The 24,094-nt window shown below is 45.5% G+C and overlaps 2 protein-coding genes across 3 annotated transcripts; both read right to left on the bottom strand.

Moving 5' to 3' along the window:
* Positions 1-196: 196 nt before the first annotated feature.
* On the bottom strand, positions 197-9,796 carry COMMD4 (COMM domain containing 4). The gene is made up of 8 exons (XM_081876493.1): positions 9,684-9,796; positions 8,653-8,724; positions 7,202-7,267; positions 6,245-6,284; positions 4,924-5,043; positions 3,514-3,594; positions 2,471-2,647; positions 197-1,304 (listed from the first exon to the last, which is right to left on the bottom strand). The coding sequence occupies exons 1-8, from the start codon at positions 9,684-9,686 to the stop codon at positions 1,264-1,266; spliced, it is 600 nt and encodes a 199-aa protein (XP_081732619.1). The 5' UTR covers positions 9,687-9,796; the 3' UTR covers positions 197-1,263.
* A 2,473-nt stretch (positions 9,797-12,269) lies between these two features.
* Positions 12,270-24,073, bottom strand: LOC309349933 (zona pellucida sperm-binding protein 3-like). 2 transcript variants are annotated; one of them, XM_081876380.1, is made up of 9 exons: positions 23,524-24,073; positions 20,484-20,602; positions 19,617-19,720; positions 16,298-16,475; positions 15,138-15,255; positions 14,960-15,051; positions 13,813-13,961; positions 13,571-13,699; positions 12,270-12,448 (listed from the first exon to the last, which is right to left on the bottom strand). In XM_081876380.1, the coding sequence occupies exons 1-9, from the start codon at positions 23,905-23,907 to the stop codon at positions 12,333-12,335; spliced, it is 1,389 nt and encodes a 462-aa protein (XP_081732506.1). In that variant the 5' UTR covers positions 23,908-24,073; the 3' UTR covers positions 12,270-12,332. The 2 variants fall into 2 exon arrangements, with proteins under 2 accessions (XP_081732506.1, XP_081732507.1); XM_081876381.1 differs by having other exon boundaries at positions 13,574-13,699.
* Positions 24,074-24,094: the final 21 nt, after the last annotated feature.

The following is a 24,094-nucleotide window of genomic DNA, read 5'->3' as shown; positions in this document are numbered from 1 at the left end:
TACCAAATCTGCTTCTGCTTAATCTTTTTTTTTTACTGCTGAAGCCATCTCAAGTTGAGTTTTCCTACTAAACAACAAACTCTATCTATAAAATATTTGGGATTGCAGTCTTAAACCTTTGATAACTGAACAATTCCTTCTCTTGTCACCAGAAATACTGTCTCCAGGAGGACTCAATAAAAACACTTGACAAGAGTTCTGGGTGTAGTAAGATTTAATTTTCTCCTGTTCTGCAAAATATAGAAACAGTACAAAGAGCAACCTTTGGGATTTAAAGATATGAAGGTTCAAGCACATGGAGAGATGTCGACACACATACCTTTCTCTTCCCTGTGATACAAAGAGCCTTCACAGGACAAAAAAAAAATCAAGAATCTGGCAAGAGAGAGGACAGGCTATTTTGCCCTTCCTTCCACAATCCACACACAGATGGATTGCTGGAAAACAGAAGGAACAGCCCAGGTTTCTTTTACTTGGAGAAGAAGGGCCTATAGCCCTCCTGGTGTTGCTGGACTCCAACTCCCATCAGTCCCAGCCAGCACTGCCAAGGATGATGGGAGTTGTAGTCCAGCAACATCTGAAGGGTTACAGGTCAATGTCCCTGCAATAGGGGAAGAAGGAAACGGGAGCAAGAAAGTCATGAATGGAAGTCTGTTGGGGCTTCCAACATTTGCAACAAAAGAACAGGGTAGGATGAGATTGATGTCCCTTCTCCTGAGAGAATGAGGTGAGGTGATTTTGATTCCCACAGTGGTCTTGCGGCGCTAGACACAGATACCATCACAAGGGCCAAGAAACTCTTGGGGTTCTCTAAGCTGCTGTGGCTCTGAGTTGACAGGGCATGACTCAAAGTGGGAAGGTGGTGCCATTTCTTAAACTCTCTCCTGGCGGGGGACAATGAAGTCCAGCACATCAGAGGCACAGGTTCTATTCCAGTCCACTCCCCACTGCACCAACTTTCTGACTGCGAAGAGATTTCAGTGAAATAAAATGTTTAAACAAACATGGACACCCGTCATTTGCATTCAGAAATATTACCCACCCTGGCCAGACAACCAAACAACGAGAACAGCCTTAGGCTTTGAACACAACGAGTCGGAAGAGAGGGACGGATTCTGGTAACAGCCTCTTGCCCTGCAGTCACTGGGGAAAAACTTGTTGGACGCAAGGTCTCCCTCTTTCTGAAGCAACCGTCCAATTAAGATTTTTCAGCTTGCGGCAAAAGCTCATTCCAGCCACAGCACCGCCCATCCTGGAAGCTCCTCAGTCAAGCGTCTTCATGACTGCTTCAGCCTGCTTCAGTTCTAGCAGCAGCAGAAGCAAAACAAAACAGGAAGGGGCAGAGGGTGAAAAAATACATTATACATGGGGCTGCCTCTGAAGACTGCTCAGAAACTACAGCTGGTGCAGAATTCAGCAGCCGGGGTGCTCCCTGGGGCAAGACTGCACTGGCTGCCAATTAGCTTCTGGGCCCAATTCAATTCTGGGCTGCTCTTGACCTATAAAGCCTTAATGGTTCAGGACTGCAATACCTCAAGGACTGCCTCTCCCCATATGGACTGACCCAGATCCTGTAATCATCACCCAAGGCCCTTCTTCGTGTGCCTCCTCCACGAGAGGTCCGGAGGGTGGCAACACAAAAACAGGCTTCTCTGCAGTGGCTCCCTGTTTGTGGAATGCTGTCCCTAAGGAGGCTCACCTGGTCCCTTCATTACATATCTTTAGGCCCCAGGCAAAAACATCCCTCTTCTCCCAGGCCTTTGACTAATTAAACAATCTATGACTTTTTAAGGGACGCAGGTGGCGCTGTGGTCTAAACCACAGAGCCTAGGGCTTGCCGATCAGAAGGTTGGCGGTTCGAATCCCCGCAATGGGGTGAGCTCCCGTTGCTCGGTCCCTGCTCCTGCCAACCTAGCGGTTCGAAAGCATGTCAAAGTGCAAGTAGATAAATAGGTACCGCTCCAGCGGGAAAGTAAACGGCGTTTCCGTGCGCTGCTCTGGTTTGCCAGAAGTGGCTTAGTCATGCTGGCCACATGACCCAAAAGCTGTACGCCGGCTCCCTCGGCCAGTAAAGCGAGATGAACGCCCCAACCCCAGAGTGGGTCACGACTGGACCTAATGGTCAGGGGTCCCTTTACCTTTATGACTTTTAAAACTATGTGTGGTGGGGGGCATTTTGTTTGCTTCTTACTATATGTTATATATTTTTTGTGTCTTTATATTGTAAACTGCCCTGTCATCCTTGGGATGTCGAGAAATTTAAGAAATAATGAATAAGTTGAGTGAAGATGCCAACATCCCCCTGGACTTGCCCAGCCCTTGCAAATAGCCTCAGAATCCCTGTCGTGTGTCCCCCTCCACCATCCCCTCATGAGTTCAGGCAGAGTGTTACAACACGCAGGACCTGGTTGCAGAAAAGTGCCCCTGAACTCAGTCTTTGCTCCTCTGATGATGATTTCTGGGATCTCACCTGCAAGCAAGACGCGGAACTTCTCTGCCGACAGCATCATGGCAACAGGCTCCTGTACCCCACGGTCAACATCTTTCACGTTCAACTTGAGGTGCACGATGGGCTCGTTGACCTGCTGGATTTCGCTGGAGCTAAGGGTGTAATCCACTCTCCAGGAGACAGAATCCAGTCGGTTCACTGCAGACAGAGGTTGCCGAGAGATCAGGAATGCGCTCTGCGAGGCCTGGCACCCTCAGATTCATGAAGCACATTGCTAATTAATGAATTAATCTAACTGCAAATCACACTCAGTTCAGAAGCGTGCTGTGTTTACTTTTGCTTCTATCAAAAAACTTTTTTTTTTTAAAAAATGAGAGAATTAAAACAGAGATTCATAGCGCGGAAAGAAGCTTAGGTGCAAGTAAAGGAAAGTTATAAGGAAAACAAGAGAGTGCACTCATCATTGCAGGGGAGAGTTAGATTAAAATAAAAGTGAAAGGCGTGTACAGTGGTGCCTCGCAAGACGAAAAGAATCCGTTCCACAATTCTCTTCGTCTAGCGGTTTTTTTGTCTTGCGAAGCAAGCCCATTGACGGCTTAGCGGATTAGCGCTATTAGCTGTTTAGCGGCTTTTAGCAGCTTTTAGTGGCTTTTAGCAGCTTATCGGCTTAGCGGATAAGCGGCTTAGCGGCTTAGAAAAGGGGGGGGGGAGGAAAAAAAACCTGCAGGAACTCTCAAGACATTTTCGTCTTGCGAAGCAAGCCCATAGGAAATTCGTTTTGCGAAGCACCTCCAAAACAGAAAACTATTTCGTCTAGCGAGTTTTCCGTCTTGCGAGGCATTCGTCTTGCGGGGCACCACTGTATTTATGTAAAAAATATAGTTAAAAGTATAGAAAGGTCATATTTAAAGGAGCATTTTTTCCCCACTCAGATCTTTCCAATTCTGTTTAGTCTGATAGGTGGCAATAGGATTCAGCCTTGATAGGTAGGTAGGTAGGTAGGTAGGTAGGTAGATATTCAAATATATGAATATATATATGGCTATTCCGATGGCTTCACTTACACCTCAGGCTGCACCCCCTAAGGCTGTCCTGCAGGGGGCTTTGCTTCTCCTCATAGGACCGGCACAGCCCTGTGGCATGTTCTGCAATGCAAAGAGGGATGGGGAACAACGAAACACGTGCAAAAATGAGCTCTCACTCTAGACCAGGGGTCAAGAAGCTTTTTCAGCTGTGGGCTCCATCCCTCAGACCGTGTGGGAGGCTGGACTATATTTTTTTTGGGGGGGGGGGATAAACAAATTCCTATGCCACACAAATAACCCAGAGATGCATTTTAAATACAGTGGTACCTCGGATTACATACACTTCAGGTTATAGACTCTGCTAACCCAGAAATAGTACCTTGGGTTAAGAACTTTGCTTCAGGATGAGAACAGAAATCATGTGGCGGCAGCGCAGCAGCAACGGGAGGCCCTATTAGCTAAAGTGGTGCTTCAGGTTAAGAACAGTTTCAGGTTAAGAACAGACCTCCAGAACAAATTAAGTTCTTAACCCGAGGTACCACTGTAAAAGCACACATTCTACTCATGTAAAAACACCAGGCAGGCCCAGAGATGCATTTTAAAGAAAAGCACACATTCTACTCATGTAAATGATTCCCGGACCGTCCATGGGCCGCATTGAGAAGGCAATTGGGCCGCATCCGGCCCCCGGGCCTTAGGTTGCCTACCCCTGCTCCAGACCTTCCCACCATTTTAATGTGATGTAGCACCACTGCCCAGAAATAATAATAATAATAATAATAATAATAATAATAATAATAATAATAAATTTATTTATATCCCGCCCTCCCCGGCCGAAGCCGGGCTCAGGGCGGCTAACAATAATAATCAAATAATCAAACAATCAAATAATCAAATAATCACACATTCTAAAAATATTTCATTATAAAAATTAATTAAAATCAAATTAATGGCAACCGATTAAGCAAGATTCTGTGCAGGTTGCCAGAGGAGGGAGTCAGGCTGCGCCCTGACCAAAGGCCTGGTGGAACAACTCTGTCTTGCAGGCCCTGCGGAAGGATGTCAGGTCCCGCAGGGCCCTAGTCTGACTGCCAGTCACGCTGACTGCCAGTCTCCCAAAGGCTCAGGTTGTTGCAGGGGAACCTGTGGTCTTTCAGGGGTCGCCAGACTACAGCTGCCCCCTTCTCCCATCATTCCTGACTCTGCTGGCCTGGGCTCATGGGACTGGAAGGGGCAAAAGATCCCCATCTCCGAGGCTTCTGCACAGCTGGAATGCAGCCTAAATTGCAAAGTCACAACTGTTGCTCTACCCACATTTGCCTTTGGCTCCACCTACCGCTGCCATGTGTCCCCCGGAAGACTGCCCACAAGGAAATGTGGCCCTTGGGCTGGAATAGAGGTCCCCCTTTTCCCTTCGTCACTGCTTCCCTTTCTGTCTCCTCTGCTCACCTTTAGGCAGTCCCAACTGCTGGAGCTCGCTGGAGAGGGACTCGCCGTCAACGTTGTGCTTGGCAGCGCTGGAGAGGATGAAGCCCAGAACAGCAATGGTAGCCTTCACATCCCCAGACTCTGCCGAGAGGAGAAAGAGAAACATGCGCAGCAGTCGTGAGAGTCTGCGGGATCAGGTCAATGGCATTTTACCATTGTACTGTGGAGAGTGTATTAACGTATGGTCTGTGTGTGTGGTTTGGGAGCTGCACGGTCAGGGGAAAAACAATGCTGTCCAGGGTTGTAAAGATTGCAGAGAGAATAATTGGTTGCACTCTTCCCACCTTGAATCAAATCTATGCTTGCAGGTGCCATAAGAAAGCTGCAGAGATAGCGCAGGATAGTGCGCACCCCGGAAATGATCTCTTTCAGCTTCTGCCTTCTGGAAGAAGATAAGGTAAAGGTAAAGAGAGCCAGTGTGGTGTAGTGGTTAAGAGCGGTAGTCTCTAATCTGGGGAACCGGGTTCGCGTCTCCGCTCCTCCACATGCAGCTGCTGGGCCAGTCACACTTCTTTGAAGTCTCTCAGCCCCACTCACCTCACAGAGTGTTTGTTGTGGGGGAGGAAGGGAAAGGAGAATGTTAGCCGCTTTGAGACTCCTGAAGGGGAGTGAAAGGCGGGATATCAAATCCAAACTCCTCCTCCTCTTCTTCTTCTTCTTCTTCTTCTTCTTCTTCTTCTTCTTCTTCTTCTAAAGGGACCCCTGACCATTAGGTCCAGTCGTGGCCGACTCTGGGGTTGCGGCGCTCATCTCGCTTTATTGGCTGAGGGAGCTGGCGTACAGTTTCCGGGTCATGTGGCCAGCATGACTAAGCCGCTTCTGGCGACCCAGAGCAGCGCACAGAAACGCCGTTTACCTTCCCGCCAGAGCAGTACCTATTTATCTACTTGCACTTTGACGTGCTTTCAAACTGCTAGGTTGGCAGGAGCAGGGACTGAGCAACGGGAGCTCACCCCGTTGCAGGGATTCGAAACGCCAACCTTCTGATCGGCAAGCCCAAGGCTCAGTGGTTTACACCACAGCGCCAGCCACGTCCCAAGAATGTTTTTAGCAGGCGACAAAAAGTGTACAGTGAAGGCAACCTCCTTGATCGCAAGAGCCAGGGAGTTCTAAAGTGCAGACACTGTCACACTAAACGACCGAGTTCTTACAAATGCAGAACAGGTATTATGTAGCACCTGTAGGAGTGCCAATTCTGCTGATCAAAGCAGTTGGTCAATGAATTCAGGCAGGAGAAACACATGACTCAGTCATACTGGGAAAAGTAGAAAACGACACTCACCAAGCTTGGCATCTGACGTTAGCTTTAGAACCTTTTCATACTGCAAGAGAAAAACCCCAGATCAGATCACACTTAACTTTGGGAGATCTGCACCACTTATGAGTTTTCCAATGCAATGTGAAGTCCCCGTTCCTCCACAGGCACAGAGTCCTATTGGCAGCTCTGCTTCCACTGCAAAACCACTTCCCAGGGGTGGCTCCTGAATCATGTCAACTGTGTGTAAATTGTGCTAGGGACAGGGAGGGTGGCGTAGGGGCTAAGAGTCTTGGGCTAAGACTAGGGAAATCCGGGTTCAAACACCTGCTGAGCCACAAAAGTCAATGGGTAACTCTGGGACCATTGCTGTCTCTCAGCATAACCCACCTCATAAGTTTGTTGTTGAAAATATAACTGGGGGGGACAGTGGAACCAGCCCAAATATGCTTTCGAGCGTGATCTCCAGTTTTGGGATGCTCTATCACGACACACAAACACTTCTCTGGAGGAAGAACTGGATCACGGGGATTCCAAGTCAGACATGCCCCTAAATTTCTAGGGCTACAGCTACAGCGCAATGTTGTTGTTGTTGTTGCTGCTGCTGCTTCAGGAAGCATCAGAAAAAACAAATGCAGTTGGTCTATGCAGATGAATCTGGAGTGGTTTACTCTTCCTGACCTCTCAGGAAGTCATGCAAGGGCCCATTCAAAAACACAAGCCTGAAAGTGTTGGCCATACAAATATCCGCCTTCAAGAAGACCTCCTACCTGCTTTAAACCAATCTTCCCCAACCTGGTGCTCCCATCAGCTCCATCTAGACCAGTCAAAGGTCAGGGGTGATGGGAGCTGCAGGTCCATCAGGATGACCGCAGGCTGGGAGAGCTCAAAACACATCACCAGAAGTCGTATGATGGAAGATCAAATCTCGTACAATTGTTGGGTCTACACAAATACATGTCAAACAAGAGAAAACTGGCTTACGTCAATCCCGTCCCCAAGCAGATCCTTCAGCACCTGGGCACAGATCAACTTCAGCTTCACTGAGGACTAGGAGAATAACATGAAGGGGGAAAAAACACCTGATGATTTTTTGCCTGTAACACCAGCTTCTTCATAAACTCCACCCAAAGCTGATCAGTCCCCACAACAGCCTGGACTTTTTAAGCAACAGTGGATAATGCTGTCTTTGATGGGGTAACGTCCAACTATTTCTGACCAAGAAAACAGAAGCACTTACACCTCCCCACCAACACTCTGACTTTTTCAAGCTTGCTGGATATATAGTGGAATATTGCAGCAGGTTCATCCAACAACATTTATTTACTTATTTATTCTATAAACTTTATACACTGATTGTAAAAAAACAAAAGGAAAACCCTCAAAGTGGTACACAAAAAAGATAAAACAAAATTATCCATAAGAAAAAAATTATAATTAAAAACTTTTGAAATATAAAATAAAATATAGACTAAAAACCTATTAAAATTCCCACCAACTTTTAAATATCTTTTTTATTTATTTATAAATTTTTATTCATATTGCACATATATACAGGAAAAACATAAACAAAAAATCCACCACATACCTTATACCTTATACAAATTATATCCACTTCAGAAATCATAAATAAAATACATAACTAAGTTAATCTCAACTAAACCTTGGACTTCCCTCCACTCCTTTGGTAAGTATCGAATAAATTATATAGTTGTGTACTTTTTACCTCTTTTACATAGGTCTTTCCCGCTGTTAGAGTTATTTCAACCCCGCCAGTGTCACCTGAGATTTAAATTCCATATACGTTAAATATTTCTTCCAATTATCATGAAATTTCTGTTCGTCTTGGTCCCTTAATCTTCCTGGTATTCTATCAAGCTCAGCATAATTTATCATTTTAACCTGCCAGTCACTTATGTTGGGTATTACTTCTAATTTCCAATTTTGTGCTAGCATAATTCTTGCAGCTGTCGTATATGCAACTTTTAAAATATCTGGGTAGGCTTGTCTAAACAAAACTGTTTATAGACGTTGGCCAAAAGAATACCGTCAAAGCACCCGCCTGATATCAATAGGCAGGGAGTTCCAATGTGCAGGTGCTGCCACACTAAAAGATCAATTTCTTGCAGATGCAGAATAGGCAGGTATATGGCACATGTAAGAGTGCCAATTCTGCTGATCAAAGTGTCTGAGTGGGCACATCTGGGTCCCCAGATGTTCAGGGCTTGATATACTAATAGTTCACTGGGCCTTGAACTCAGCCCAGTAGCAAGTTGCCAACCAGTGCAGTTCTTTGAGTAAAGGAGTCACAGACTCAGCCATGAGTTCTACAGAGATCAGAGTAAGTCCAACAAGGAACCAGTGGTCAAGTGCCACCGCCAACACATCCTAACAGAAATGGCATGCACACCAGCAGAGAAAAGAAGAGCACTTACTATTTTAGCCAATGTGCTGATTTCTGCCAAGACCCAATCAGGGCAGTCTAAATCGCCGCAGAACCGAAACCTCTGGATGGAAGAAATAACATTAGTGCCTGTGACCAGTCAAGAGTTTGTTTTAGCAACCTAGTTTTTGGCATGTAGCAGAAAACAAGAGGCTATCCAACCCATGGAGAAGTGAATTTGAACGAGACTTTACATGCTTTCCCCCTTTCAGTGGAAATTTCAGTGAAAAAACTCAGAATACAGCCTCCTATTCTCTTGACAGCAGAAAACCCGAAAGGTAAGGCAGACATTTCCGTAGCCCACGGGCATAGTGTGTGTGTGTCAGGTGTGGGTGTGGGTGTGTGGTCCTGGGCACAGAGTTTTTGAGGGGGAGTGAACCAGGCGCCCCCACCCCGTCCCAATGCTCCTGGCTGAGTCTGCCGGCTTGTATGTGGCATGGGGCCCTCGCCCAGAGGCCGGTGCCAAGTCATAGCTGTCAACTTTCAGATTTGAAAATAAGGGAGCAGCAGCCTCGAAAATAAGGGATCAGTAGCCTCACCTGTCCTGGGGACAGTCTATGGGATATCTAACAATCTGGGATAGCAGCGGGAAACGGCGCCGGAATAAGGGAATTTCCCGCAAAAAAAGAGGGAAGGTTGACAGCTATGTGCCAAGTCGCCCGGGGCTGTGCGCGAAGACGCAAAAGCGCTGCACGGGGACAGGATCGTCAGCACTCGGGCTGCAGCATCCCGCCGCGCCAGCTGCCGCTTCCGGATCCAGCGCGAGGGAAGGCGAGGATCCAGGGGTGCCCATCTCTGGCACCAGCCAAGTTCGGAGCCTCGCCGGGAGCCCCTGCCTCGAAGACAGGGGTGCCAGCTTGGCCCCGCCACCGTGGGTGCCAGGGGCCCTGGGTGCCATGCAGCGTGCGCAGCCCTGGCACCGAAAGGTGTGGGTGCCCGGGGCCCCAGGGCGTTGGCACCCGCCCTCCAGGCGGCGCAGCAAGCCCTTTTTGGGCACCCGCGCGCAATGCGCCCCCGGCTCACCATGGTGCCCCGCGCGGCGCCTGCTAGTCGCTGCCCTGCAAGGCTGGATCACCTGACTCCTTCCTGCCACCCAATCGCGGAAGGGATCTAGCAGCACCAGCTGATCCCGCCAGGGCGATCAGCTGATCAGCCCTCGGCTCCTCCTCTGGTGGGCGGGCGGCGGGGAGGGCGAGTTTTCCGGGAAAGTTGTTCTCGCCGTTGCTGCGCCCGCGCGCCAGCTTACACGTGACGTTTAGAGATTTCTTCCAGCAGAAAAAAACAAATTTCAAAAAGGAAACCAAGCAACGCTGGGTTGCAACAGCAAGAGGAAAAAGGGAAATTGCAGCATTTCCAGAGGTTGCAGTGCCGACACAGTTACACGGGAGTAATAAGGCCCCTTGAGCACTAAGGGGAACTGTGGGCGCGTGTGTGTGAGATTATATTTTTTATTTCATTTTATAATATGTACAAGACGGAGAGAATAATTATTATAGCAGACGAATGTTGCAGGAATTTATGTATAGGTTGGGGGGGGGGTTGCCCCTCCAGCAGATATCATGCACATGCAGCCCACTACCAAAACCAGCACAATCATTTTTGTGACTTTTGTGATTTGTCCCCACAAAACACTTCATCACAGTTTCTTCCTATCTGTTCAAAGGGCCTTTGCTGCATGATACCAAATGTAAGAATTCACTGATAAATGTATCTATGTACTGGCTCACTGGGAAAACTTCAGAAACTCATATAGACATGTGAGCTCAGCTACTCAGCAGCCCCTCTGCCTGAGTGATAATCCCTGGCATCTTGATACCTGAGTGCCGGACAGGTACAGGTACAGAAAGAACAAACCCAGATGAAGACAAAAGGGTGTGATTAACTTGGCTGGGAAACAGGGAAATGTAAATATCTCTTTTGTTACACTTGATGGGTGTTTGGTGGAGGGCAAGGAGAACCATGGGGCAGGGTCCAGGATGCTCAGATTACTGCCACCAGACCTCCCCTTTCATGATGTAACTCTGATGTATGAATGATGTAGTTTGGGGGGGTGTAACATGGGGATTAGCAGCTAATAAAAGTTTGGGGGCTCTTTTGTTTGGGGCTTCTATCTTGTTCCACCTTGTGGCAGGTGGGAGTCCTGTCGGGACAGTCTTCAATAAAGACCAAACCTACTGGCTGCTGTTTTGCTCTGGTATTCCTGGCTGGTGTCCTTGCTTTTTGTCCAAGGGAGCCCTCAGATTTCTATGTCAATATGAAAAACAAAACTATAAATCAGGCAGGTAGCAAGGGCACAGTTGCACGTGGGTGAGAATAACAAAGGCCTAGTTGCGGTGTGTGTTGTACTCCCGAGTAAACATGCACAAGGGCTGAGGGAGTTAAGCTAGGTAGTTTTGTTTCTTGTTCCTGCACGTTGTTCCAGATGGAGATGTTGATTCTGTCTGCAGGAGAGTCCGTCATTTGCCACGGTTAGAATACTGGACCCCAGGGGTAGAATTGCAGAATTGGAAGGGGGAAAACAGCCATTTAGTCCAGCCCCCTCCAGTGCAGGAATCACATTGCTGGTTACTTAAAAACAACTCAGGACAGAGGCCCTGGACACAAATTTGCTTGGGCAAATTAAGACGGCAAGTGCCTGGACCCTCTCAGGCTTTGCGGAGCACCCAGCTCCTTTGTAAGCAAAGTAAAACAATTGTGTGGGGTTTTTTAAAGCAAGGGATGTGGGAGGGAGAAACTGGGTCTCAGTGCGAAAGACCCGAGGTTCTAGCCCCCCAATATCTGTTGGAACAGAGAGAAGGTTGCAGATCCCCACTCCTTGGAACTCAGGTGGCCTCAATCAGGACTAGCCACACTGTTATCTTAACAAACACCACAGCAAAGGTATTGTGAGGATAAGTGAGTAGAACCCTCATGCAAATTGCCCAGATCTTTGAGGAAGGGAAGGAGGGGCATACATATCAAACTAGGCCTGTAGGTGAGACTTCTTTGCATGTATTTAAAAACGTTTTAGATTTTGGATTTTATTTTTAGAGAAGGAAGTGCAACCCCAATCATACCCTACCCAGCCAAAAAGCCCCATTCCCCAAATCCCTGTTGGTTTCTGCTTCCTTCACTGTGCAGCAAAATGCTTGTCACAAGACAGTTTACATTCCACAGTCAGAGTTCCTGTTGGGTTCCCACGGGAATGGGAGACTGGATGTGACGTTCAATGGTTTTCCTGTTTTTCACTGTTTTCTCTCGGTGTTCTTTGTTTCCGAGAGGAGTTGCTTCTCTGCTCTCGCAGAGGCAAGATGCATGTTTGTATTCTCTCAGCATAGAAGTGTAAATAAAGTTAAGAATGTGGCACATACTGCTCATCCTTTTGCTGTGTGTGTGACGACGCTCTGTTTTGGGCTCCAGATAAGATGAGCCAGTATCAGCTCCAGCTTCAGATGGGCAGAAGCTGGTCAAAACCTCACAATCCCATCAACAGCAAAGATTCACCTCTCACTGTAAAAAGTGCAGAGTGACGCAACTCAGGTTTTATATATATCATATAATTTCCCCCCATATGTAGTCACCAGCCCTTATTACCCTCTTTCTCATTTAATGGTGGAAGGAAGCAAGAAAGCCATTTGTATCTCTTTATTTAGTTTTTTTTCCCCCACATTGAGATACGTATTACATTACATTTTAATGGGACCCCAGGCACTTTTTGAGCAGAGGGACCCCAAAAGTAATCAGAGCGAGAAGCAGAGCCAGAGACATCAAGATGAGTCCAGCCAGCAGCCCAGGTGCTGAGAGGAATCCTGCAAATGGGGGGGGGGGGAGAAAGAGGGAGAACAAGTTCAACTTACATCAAAGCTGTCATAAGGCTGCAAGCTCTTTTACTACAGTGGTACCTCAGGTTAAGAACTTAATTCATTCTGGTGGTCTGTTCTTAACCTGAGGTACCACTTTAACTAATGGGGCCTCCAGCTGCCTCTGCGCCGCCGGAGCATGATTTCTGTTCTCATCCCGAAGCAAAGTTCTTAACCCGAGGTACTATTTCTGGGTTAGCGGAGTCTGTAACCTGAAGCGTCTGTAACCTGAGGTACCACTGTATTGATTTAGGGGACTTGCCTCCAAGTAAACCTGGAGGGCTTCATGCTGCAATCCAACTTAACATTTTTGGTCAGTGTTAGACTTCCTGTAAGCATCTTAGAGCGCTGGCTGCCCCCTCTCTGTAAAAGATCTGATGGGAAAGGAGCGGGCTCTTGGTTCTCTCTACTTATATCCAACTTGTAAATAAAACACAAATACCTGTGAGCATAGCAGGTTTATGTGGAATGATGGGGGAGAAGGATTAAGCCAGGAGGAGGGGACACGCTCCAGCTCAAAGCCCCAAAACCTCACCCTGAATACTTTTGCCTAGAATGCACCCCCCCCAAAAAAAACACAGCCTGGAGCATCGCTTATTTCCATGCTGTGGCCCAATTCCTTACTTGTTTCCAGGCAAGCTATCCAATTACAGTGGTATCTCGGGTTACAGATGCTTCAGGTTACATACGCTTCAGGTTACAGACTCCGCTAACCCAGAAATACCGGTAGTACCTTGGGTTAAGAACTTTGCTTCAGGATGAGAACAGAAATCGCGCCACGGCAGCGTGGCAGCAGTGGGAGGCCCCATTAGCTAAAGTGGTGCTTCAGGTTAAGAACAGTTTCAGGTTAAGAACGGACCTCCAGAACGAATTAAGTACTTAACCTGAGGTACCACTGTACTAACCTTTCAGTGGAAAAACAAGCCATCCCTAACTAATCACAAGTTACTATCATTGGCCCCAGAATTTTATTCTAATTTTGTAGCTAGATTCCTGAATCAACTTCTCACTCTGCCCTTGCCTGCATTCTTGAAATATTTACTACTACTAAAAAGGAGGAGGAGGAGATACCACCATGTTCTTCTGGAGATTCCGTTGTTTCACTTTGCTGGGCCGAAAGACTCCTTGAGCCCATGTATGCATCACGGACGAAAATAGGACCAATCATCACGTCAGTCTCCAGTTCCTTCACCAGTTGACCTGCATTTTGAGCAAGGTTAAACTTACCCATCAGTAGGTCAGCCTCACCCCCCTCATTTGGAGACCTCTGCACAGAACAGATTGGCTCCCCCGCCAACATGGATGGAACGCACCATGCTTGGTGGATACATCTCTGCCAGATCTCCTTCCTCTTGCCCACCTATCCCAGGGGTTGAGCCTCCTCGGCTGCCCTCCAGTGACACCACAGTTCCCAGTCTCACAGCAGGTGCAGATCCCCTGGGTACCCTCAACCGGAATCCACCTGGAGGGATGGGGAAAAGGAAGAGAAAGGCCTACATTACCTGCAGAATTGGTTTGCTTGGGCAACAAGGTCAAATACTCAACATAATTTTGTTAGACGCCACACCACAATCTCTGGATAGTGAGATTATGAGTGCTGTAACGTAAGCTGCTTTGAGACTTGGAATTAATTTTTTTTAATGATGTTACTGCCAGCCCGGTTGGGTGGGTTGAAGGGAAGCTTCTGGAAACATCACTTGTGTTGGTATGTATATGATTTTGGGGGGAAATTGTTTTTTGTTGTTCTTTCCTTTTTTTTGTTTCATTTTTCTAGGTATATAAAATTTTTATATAATTTTTGTATACATGTTGGAAGTTATAGTATGTCCTGTAATGTAATATGACAATGTTTACCGATGTAATATAAGAATGTTAACAAATAAATAAAATGCAAATTCAAAAAACAACAACAAAAAACAGGAAACATCACTAGCTAGTTGTTTCTTTGACAGCCAACTACAGTGGTGCCCCACAAGACGAACGCCTCGCAAGATGGAAAACCCGCTAGACGAAAGGGTTTTCCGTTTTGGAGGCGCTTCGCAAAACAAATTTCCCTATGGGCTTGCTTCGCAAGACGAAATGTCTTGCGAGTTCCTGCGGGTTCCCCCCCTTTCCCCCCCTTTTCCTAAGCCGCTAAGCCACTTATCAGCTGATCCGCTAAAAGCCGCTAAACCGCTAATAGCGCTAGTCCGCTAAGCTGTCAATGGGCTTGCTTCGCAAGACGAAAAAACCACTATACAAAGAGCCTCACAGAACGGATTAATTTCGTCTTGCGAGGCACCACTGTATTTAGTCCTGTAGAAAGGTCATTGGCAGGCTTGGCTAGGGCTATTAACGTAGAATCATAGAACTGTAGAATTGGATGGTTCATCTAGTTGAAGCCCCTGCATGAATAACACCTGAAACCACCCAAGCTCTCTTTAAAAACCACCAATGAAGGGGAGTCCATAGCTCACTCACATGTTATTAGCTTGGTTGAAGGAGCAAGCCTTGTTTTCAGGATCAGGGGTCTGGCTGGCTGCAGTCACTTTCAGGTGGCAAGTGATGTAGATCTGGAGAAGCCAAGTAGACAAAAAAACTCCCATTAGACATTCTAGGCTTCAGCTCAAGGCAGGCTGTGCAAGACGAGGCTTCTCACCAGCTCCTGAGGATGTCCTGTAAATCTGAAAACGTCCACGGTGAACTGGAGCAAATCCTCCTTGAGCCTTGGAGACACAAAGGCTGAGCTGGAATCTGACCTCCCATCAACAAGGCAGCTAAAACAAATTAATAATAATAATAATAATAATAATAATAATAATAATTTTTATTTATATCCCACCCTCCCCAGCCGAAGCTGGGCTCAGGGCAGCTAACAATAAAATAGTACAACATTCTAAAAACATTTCATTATAAAAATTAATTAAAATCAAATTGATGGCAACCATTAAGCTAAAGTTCTGTGGAGATTGCCAAAGGAGGGAGTCAGGCTGCGCCCTGACCAAAGGCCTGGAAAGGAAAGGGGAAGGAAAGGGGAAGGAAGAAGGGCTGTCAGAGGAAGGAGAAGGGCAAATCTGTATTTCAGTGTCTTGCTCATCAGTTTACAAGCTTAAAAAAAAACCAACACCTCATGAAAAATTGCCACCATTTTAGTGACAATTTCTCCCATTAAATATATGCTTTTGTATCCATTTTCCATTAGTATACATGTTTCTGCAAAGCAATTTCTCCTGGTATGTTAATTCCTCCAAACATATGTATTTTTAATTCACACTTCACATGCATTTCTTACACATGGAGATGGATAACTGCACTTTAAAATTCAGAGAATAGTGAAGTTCTCAAAGGATGTCTTGTTTCGGGAAAAGCAAGTTCGGCAGATTTGCATTTAAATGCAAACAGAATCAACCCCTCCGCCCATCCCTAGCTGTCAGCAGTACAGTGGTACCTTGGATTAAGAACTTAATTCGTTCTGGAGGTCCGTACTTAACCTGAAACTGTTCTTAACCTGAAGCACCACTTTAGCTAACGGGGCCTGCCGCTGCTGCCGCGCCACCGGAGCACAATTTCTGTTCTCATCCTGAAGCAAAGTTCTTAACCCGAGGTAACTATTTCTGAGTTAGCGAAGTCTGTAACCTGAAGCGTCTGTAACCCCGAGGTACCACTGTACTTCCTGTAACATGAGGTTTCTGGCTGCCCTAGTCCAAGGGTGGGGAACTAGCAACTCTGCCCTTTCTGCTCCTTGTCCCTTCTCCCTTGCAGCCGCTGGCCTGCCCAAGGGCGTAGTGACTGGCAGGGACAACCCTAGAGAGCTCCTACCCGTTGTGGTCAATGATGGGATATCGGGGAGTGGCGTCCCTGCTTGGGCTCAGCGTGGCGACACAGTGGTTGACAAACAGCCTCAGAGGAAGGTGGTTCTCTGCGTTCACTTCAGCCTGGATGTACATCACGTCTCCCAGCTGGTACGTGCCGGAAGCTCTCTCAGTGCTCCAGTCATCTGAAAGACAAACGAGTTGCAGAATCTTACCTAGAGGGAAATAAAGCTATTCAGCACAGACCTCAGCACTGGTTTGTCCTGTCCAAGGATGCATCATCATCATGCAGCGCAGAGTTAGACTATGGGACTCCCTCCCACAAGAGGCAGTGATGGCCACCAATTTGGAGGGCTTTAAAAGAGGATAATAATAATGATGATAATAATTTTTTTTATTTTTTTTAAAATAATATTTATTACTTTTAAACACTACAAAAAAGGGAAAGAAAAAAGGAGAAAAGAAAACAATACAATACAATGTATAAACATTACACAACACAACACTAACACAATAAACTAAACAAAACCAAACAAAAACAATTTAAAACACACATCTTACCATTTCAATGTCTTCACTTTCATTCACTTGTTTCAACGACCTCCTTGCACCTCCCTTTTTGTATTCCACTTCTATTAATTGTTTCAGCAAATCCTTTCCATCTTCCTCTATTTTCTGTCATATAATTATCTTAACATATTTTAACCTTATTTTCCCTTTAATACTCTAATAATAATTATAGAAATAATGTAAAATTAATGAGTGTTTGAAAAATGTTGGAATGAAGTTATATGGCTTTAGTAGAAATGTCATATGGAATTAAGTATAAATAGATTATTAGAGTATTAAAGGGAAAATGATAATAAATTTTTATTTATACCCAGCCCTTCCCAGTTCAAAAACTGGGCGGCTAACAACAAATTTAAAACACTTAATTGTAAAAGCAGCATAAAATACAGTATAAAAACATGAACAATAATAAAATTCGAAATTCAGAAATCAATTTAGTGGAAATAAGCATTAGATAATCCCCAGGGCTAGCTAGCTGAATTGGTCCTACTTGGGCCAGCGAGGAGGCCAGGGGAGAATTAGCTGTGGGGTCTCAGAGCGGGTAATCTTCATAAAAGGGAGGGGAGGGAAGAGAAGGGAAATAAAAGATCAGGCTGAATTCGAATTAAAGGCCAGGCGGAATAGCTCTGTCTTACAGGCCTGATGGAAGGAGGTTAAATCCTGAAGGGCCCTGGTCTCATGGGACAGAGCATTCCACCAGGTCGGAGCCATCACTGAGAAGGCCCTGGTGGAAGATAGTCTGTCTTCTTCAGGGCCCGGGACCTCTAAACTATGATTATTCATGGACCTTAAGGTCCTCTGCGGGGCAGACCAGGCAAATTCATGGAGGAGGAGAGGCCTATTGATGGCTTTGAGGAGCAGCAATGGCTAGGCTCTGCCTCCTCAGTCAGAGGCAGCAATGTCAGTTGCTGGAGGGAGAGAGAGGGCTCTTGGTCTCATGTTTAGCTCCCTGAAGGGCCATAAGATTATTATTTTATAGTATATTATTTTCTTTTTTTATATCCAACACTGCTTTTTGCCTTTTATCCCTGAAGCTTCTTTCTTCCTTCAATAATGTCTGTAACAGAACAAAGGCCAGTGGGGCCTCTTTGCAGGGAGATGTCAAGATTACTACAAGGCCATAAAACAATAAATAAACTCTTTTTTTAGCAGAGCAGGGCTGTGAGGGAGGGCTGCAGGTGGCTCAGGCAAAGAGAGATAACGGGTTGCTATGCCGACTCCTGAAACAGGAAGAGGGAGGGACTGGAAATGCGTGAAATGAAGAAGTTGATCCAAATATGGAAAAACGAAACCTAATTTTTATGGCATTTCTTGTAAAACACATGTTTTCTCGGAAATCAAATGACCATCCATCCTAGAGGGTATAAAAAGGCTGGCAAGCCCAGAGAGGGAAGGCAGGGCAGGCAATGAGCATTAGCTTGCCTGTACCTTTTTTTGTCATGGCAAAATAAATTATTTTACTGCTGTCAATTGACTCTTTGAAGCGACTTCTGACTGCTCCTAGGATCACAGGGAACAAAAGGGAAGGTATTTCATCCCTAGTTTCCCACCAGCATCTAGTTGGCTACTGTGAGAGCAGGACTAGGTGGGCCCATGGCCTGATCCAGCAGGTTCTCTTTATATTCTTAATAATACAATGTATAAAACAGAAATCTTTCTAAGCTCTAAAAAGATTACGGTCCCATCTGCACCTAAAATTTAAACTTTTGTGTATCAGAAGATAAACTCTTGTCCCAGGCCTTTATTAAATTTAAAGCACACACACAAACACCGAATCCTGGGAACTGTAGTTTAAGGGTGCAGGGAACTGTAGCTCTATGAGGAGTCACCTACAGTTTCCATGATTTGTGTGGGGGAGAGGATACAGCATAACAAGGCTCAAAGCTATGAAAAACTGCTCAATTAACAACATTTGAATTGTATTTAAATTGAAAAAGGAACAAAAGTAGGTAGTATGTCAGCTGCATTGATCAAAACCAGGAACACAGGAAAAGGAGGCAAGTATGTAAGGTCAGTGGCGTAGCGTGGGGGGTGCAGGGGGGGCCGGCCGCACCGGGCGCAACATCTGGGGTTAGGGCAAATCCATGGGTTAGGGGGCGCAAATCCACGGGTTAGGGGGTGCAAATTACTTGCCTTGCCCCGGGTGCTGACAACCCACGCTATGCCACTGTGTAAGGTGAAGCAAAAAACAAGGCTATTCAGAAGCAAAGTCTCGAGGGGGAGTCTAAAAGACAGGAAGGCCTACAGTGAAAAAGATTTTTTTAAAATACAGATTACCAAATAAAGTTACACTTCACAGAGGCCAATGGCTTGCAGTTCAATTAACCACATTAGACACCTCCAGATCCAGACACCCCTCAGGAGCAGAAAAGGTAGAATCCATCACAAACAAGTGACCGGATGAAAAACCAACAGGGAGTTAGGACTAGATGGCCATTGCACTGCCAGCTTTCAGGGGCTCCTTCGGTGTTAGTGGCCCCTGCTTGGCCCAGCTGGCAGGCTTGCCTGGCTATGGTCACTGCACCCACTAGCCCTGGGCAGCCCTGTCTAGCTACCCTCTTTTGATTCCCACAGAGTGATGCTCGGCCAGGGATGCTGCAGATACATTTAGGGTGGCCAGATCCAGCTGCCTGGTGCTTGCTTGGAAAAAGGTGAAAGTGACTCCTGCCCTCAAACTCCCTTGCCTCAGCAGTGGGCCTTGCCTAGCGCTGCCACCCTACACTGGGCTAATGGCCTGTTTCGTAATTTTCAAGTACCGTTCATTAAGCGCAAGGAGAAGCCCAGCCTGTGTTCTGCAGAAATGGTGGAGCTGAAGGGAGCCCAAGTTGGCTTGATGGCGTCGCTGCTCACGTTGCTTCTCCTGGAAAGAGAAATAAATAAGGCAAAAGTCCCCCACAGATGTGGTTCACAAAGGGGGCAAATGACTACTAGACCTTGTACAGCTGGTCTCACTGGATCAAGTTCATCACTTTTGTTGAATTAATGAAAGTTTTAATTGGATTTTGAAGAAATGAGCAATACAAATTCAGAACCGTAACTATTATTGCATTACTATCTTCCTTAGACTAGGGACGCGGGTGGTGCTGTGGTCTAAACCACTGAGCCTAGCGCTTGCCGATCAGAAGGTTGGCAGTTTGAATCCCTGAGACTGGGTGAGCTCCCGTTGCTCGGTCCCTGCTCCTGCCAACCTAGCAGTTCGAAAACACGTCAAAGTGCGAGTAGATAAATAGGTACCACTCCAGCGGGAAGGTAAACAGTGTTTCTGTGCGCTGCTCTGGTTTGCCAGAAGCGGCTTAGTCATGCTGGCCACATGACCTGGAAAAACTGTCTGCGGACAAACTTTGGCTCCTTCAGCCCGTAAAACATGATGAGCACCACAACCCCAGAGTCGTTTGCGACTGGACTTAACTGTCGGGGGTCCTTTACCTTTTTTTAATCTTCCTTAGTAGGTCGTGCAAACCATTATTCTGAACAGTGCTTTTCATAGGGTATGGTAGGGGCACTAGGAATGAATTTATGGAACTGGGGGGGGGGGTAGCCCAGAAATATTTGGGAGCCACTGCCCTGCTGCGCTTGTGAACGGCTCCTATGTGCCTGTTATTGCCACCATCTCCCCAACTCACCTTGGATAGTGACATTCAATAGGGACTTCGGCTGGGCTGGTTCGCATGACAACTGCATTGGCGCTGGGAGTAGGTTTGTAGTATAAGCTTATGCTGTAGACCAGGGATTCTGGAGTCATCTGGAGGAGGGAATGAGAGACGACCCATTGAGCCTCATTGTGTTTTTTTAGTGCAAGGATAATTTAAGACCAGAGGTGGACAGAGGTAGTGGAGTACCTTCAGGAAAATTGTCTAGATGCTGGTGCCATCATTATTAGAAGGGCAAAGTAAACTCTGAGTTTGTGGAAATGGCAAAAATGATGGCAACTCTTAGAGGCCATTCAAATCAGAATAATTAAAGAGTTGGAGGGAGTGAAGGTATGTATGAAAAAATAAGGTTCTGGAATATTAATAGATAACGTGTAAAACGTGCAGGGGTAAGCAAGGAAATAATAAAAGAATCAGCTGAACAATGATAAAATTATAACACAAGACTGAAGAAGAAGAAGAAGAAGAAAAGATCACACATGGGTGAAGGGGAATTTGAAATATTTATAATATAAAAGCTTTAATATAAAATTTCTGTTATATTTGTATACAGCAAAGAGAAGTTTAGAGTAATTAGGTATATTTCAATTCAGTTAATTATGTAATAGGTTTATGTTACAAAATGAATATGGATGTTGAATTTGTTGTTTGCAATTTTTATTTTTTTAGTTTTGGAATATATATATTTTTTAAAAGGAAGATTGTCTAGATGCTATGCGGTGGATTAGAGAAAGTTTGACTACCAAATGTCCAACAATAGCAACAAATAAACTGCCTTCCCCCTCCCTAGAAAAAAACAACTGGCTTGCTGAAAAATAAATATACTTGGGAGAAAGCAAGCATTTTGTGTCACAGGCCCAGTCCTGTGAAATGCTCTGCTAATAGCAATTCAGAAGATATCCTAGTTGGGAAAAAAACATTTGCTGACAGGCTAATGCAGAAAAATTAAGAATGTTCTGTAAAAGTCAGATGGTGATTTGTGACTTTGTATCTATCCAACTGTTGTAAATCAATTTGATTTTTTAAAAAAATGAAGTTGCAATATAAAATATTTAAATAAAAGCAGGAGGGAATTTTTGTGCAGGACGACTTTTGAGATTGTTTCGGCTACTGTTTACAAACACCTGGACCAAGGATGTGCTTGGGAGTCTGTTGGGAAGGATGTTAGGTCTAAATGCTTCAGATAGATAATGATCCACAGATCCCAATCCAAGTCTCCTAATAGAGTCATTTTATCTAGATTTCAGGGACGCGGGTGGCGCTGTGGTCTAAACGACTGAGCCTAGGGCTTGCCAATCAGAAGGTCAGCGGTTCGAATCCCCGTGACGGGGTGAGCTCCCATTGCTCAGTCCCAACCTAGCAGTTTGAAACCACGTCAAAGTGCAAATAGATAAATAGGTACATCTCCGGTGGGATGGTAAACGGCGTTTCTGTGCACTCCTCTGGTTTGCCAGAAGCGGCTTTGCCATGCTGGCCACATGACCCGGAAGCTGTCTGCGGACAAACTCCAGCTCGGCCAATAAAGCAAGATGAGCGCCGGAACCCCAGAGTCATCCGCGACTGGACTTAATGGTCCCTTTACCTTTATCTAGATTTCAGTAGCTAGAAAGCCTTGTGCAGTTTATATTCTCCCTTTCAAATTTGCATGCCAAAACCAGCTAACAAGCAACTGCACAAAGTGAAATAGCTGTTGGCTGAATCCAAAGCTTAAAAAAGTGCCGTATGAAGTTTACGGCATGTAATGCCTTAAGAGAGAATATTATGAAAATGATTTATAGGTGGTACATGACCCCAGTCAAGCTTGCTAAAATCTATCACTTGCCTGATAATAAATGTTGGAAATGTAAAGAAACTGATGGTACATTCTTTCACCTTTGGTGGACATGCCCGAAGATTAAGGCTTTCTGGGAGATGATATATAATGAACTGAAAAAGGATATTTAAATACACCTTCCTTAAGAAACCAGAAGCCTTTCTCTTGGGCATAGTCGGCCAATTGGTGTTAAAGAAAGATAGAACGTTTTTTATGTATGTGACAACGGCAGCAAGAATACTTATCGCAAAGTACTGGAAGACACAAGATTTGCCCACCTTGGAAGAATGGCAGATGCAAGTAATAGACTACATGGAACTGGCAGAAATGACTGGCAGAATCCGAGACCTGGGAGAAGAAGCGGTGGAAGAGGACTGGAAGAAGTTTAAGACTTATCTGCAGAAATACTGCAAAGTTTATGAATGCTAAAATGATGTTGGATATAAAAATAATATGGCATTAGTGATACAGTGTTAAAAAGTATGCAAAAACGTAATAGAAAAAGGGCGAAAGATTAAAGTTATATTATGTCAAAAGTAAACAATATGTTAAAGGTGTTTAAATATAAGGAGGAAAGATCGGAGACATAATAGAAGTGATTTTAATAATTAGAAACGAGTTTTGAAAGAGGGTAAGGATTTGCTGTATCTGATTGGACAAAGAGGAACACAAAAAAGGGAGGCGTGAGGAAGTCAAGAAAGTAAATTTTGTAAACATGAATTTGAAAATTGGAGTTTTTACTTTTAATTTGTTTTTTTATATTTTGATGTATGTCTGTGATTGGTTATGTTGTTATGTATTTCTTTGACCTTTCTCCTTTTTTTCTGCAAAAATAAATAAATATATTTTAAAAAAACAACAACCAAAGATTTAAAAAGTGCAAACCTCTGGACTAGCCCTCAGGTGATGCAGAGGAGGAGGAGCAACAAGGAATGGAGGAAGAATTTGATTCGGTTCACATGTGAAGACATCTGAGAGGGCACCATGCTCCTACCCCCAGGTTTAAACTATTCAGGATCTCAGCATTTCACAGAACCTATTGTAGTTTCAAAGAACCCAGGGTAGCCAGTGTCACAATAACCTGATGGGTAAGAATTAGGCCTCTTAACTGGACCCCTGGCAAAGCCATTTAACTATCCTGGAAACAAATGCAGAAACATGCATAGGATAGGTCAACATAGGTAATTAATACAGAGTTACCTGCAGGATGCTGCCACACTGATGGAGCCCAACGTCGAAGATCACTACATCCTTGGCAGCATCATAGGAGGTGTAGTGGCAGCCCGAGGAGCCCAGGCTGAGGTCCGTTGCCTGGATGAGCCTTCCAGTCCCAAACAGGTCCCTGTTCACTGTTACTACCACTTGGGCCTCTCCACACTGCACAGCCACGGGGGCAAAGTAGGACAACACTCTCACTTGGGAAGCATCAACCCAAGCCCAGGGAGAGGACTCAGGCCGGGAGGGAGCTGGGGGGACAGTCCTGGCAGTTCTCCAAACTGAGTTCCTTGGAGCAAATTGCCAGGGGTTATAAGAAGCAACCCCCCAGCAGAGGAAGACAACAGCCAAGTTTGCCCCAACCCCCATTTTGCTTCTTCAAGAAATCCAGCAACAAACGCGACTGTTCTCTGCAAACCTTTATATCCCACCCCCAAAGTCCGCTCTCACCTGACTCAGATAATGAGGAACCCGAACACACCTTTTGCTAAATGCAAACTCTGGAGGAAAAAAGGAAGGAACTAAAATTAGTCTCAGGTGCAAGTCAGTGCTTGTT

Source organism: Podarcis erhardii, assembly GCF_964252035.2.
Source record: "Podarcis erhardii genome assembly, chromosome: 9".
Taxonomy (NCBI): Eukaryota; Metazoa; Chordata; class Lepidosauria; order Squamata; family Lacertidae; genus Podarcis; species Podarcis erhardii.
Note: the sequence above shows the minus strand (reverse complement) of the source record. Positions and strands in the feature narration are given on the sequence as shown.

Coding starts and splice junctions, on each gene's coding strand:
- COMMD4 (XM_081876493.1), bottom strand. Junction 5,044..6,244: donor AACGTCAGATGCCAAGCTTG/GTGAGTGTCGTT, acceptor TCCTCTCGGCAG/AGTCTGGGGATGTGAAGGCT. Junction 1,305..2,470: donor GTTCCGCGTCTTGCTTGCAG/GTGAGATCCCAG, acceptor TGCTGCTGCTAG/AACTGAAGCAGGCTGAAGCA.
- LOC309349933 (XM_081876380.1), bottom strand. CDS start 23,907: ATGGGGGTTGGGGCAAACTTGGCTGTTGTCTTCCTCTGCTGGGGGGTT. Junction 13,700..13,812: donor AGATGTATCCACCAAGCATG/GTGCGTTCCATC, acceptor CTCAAAATGCAG/GTCAACTGGTGAAGGAACTG. Junction 12,449..13,570: donor ATCTCCAGAAGAACATGGTG/GTATCTCCTCCT, acceptor CCCCATTTGCAG/GATTCCTCTCAGCACCTGGG.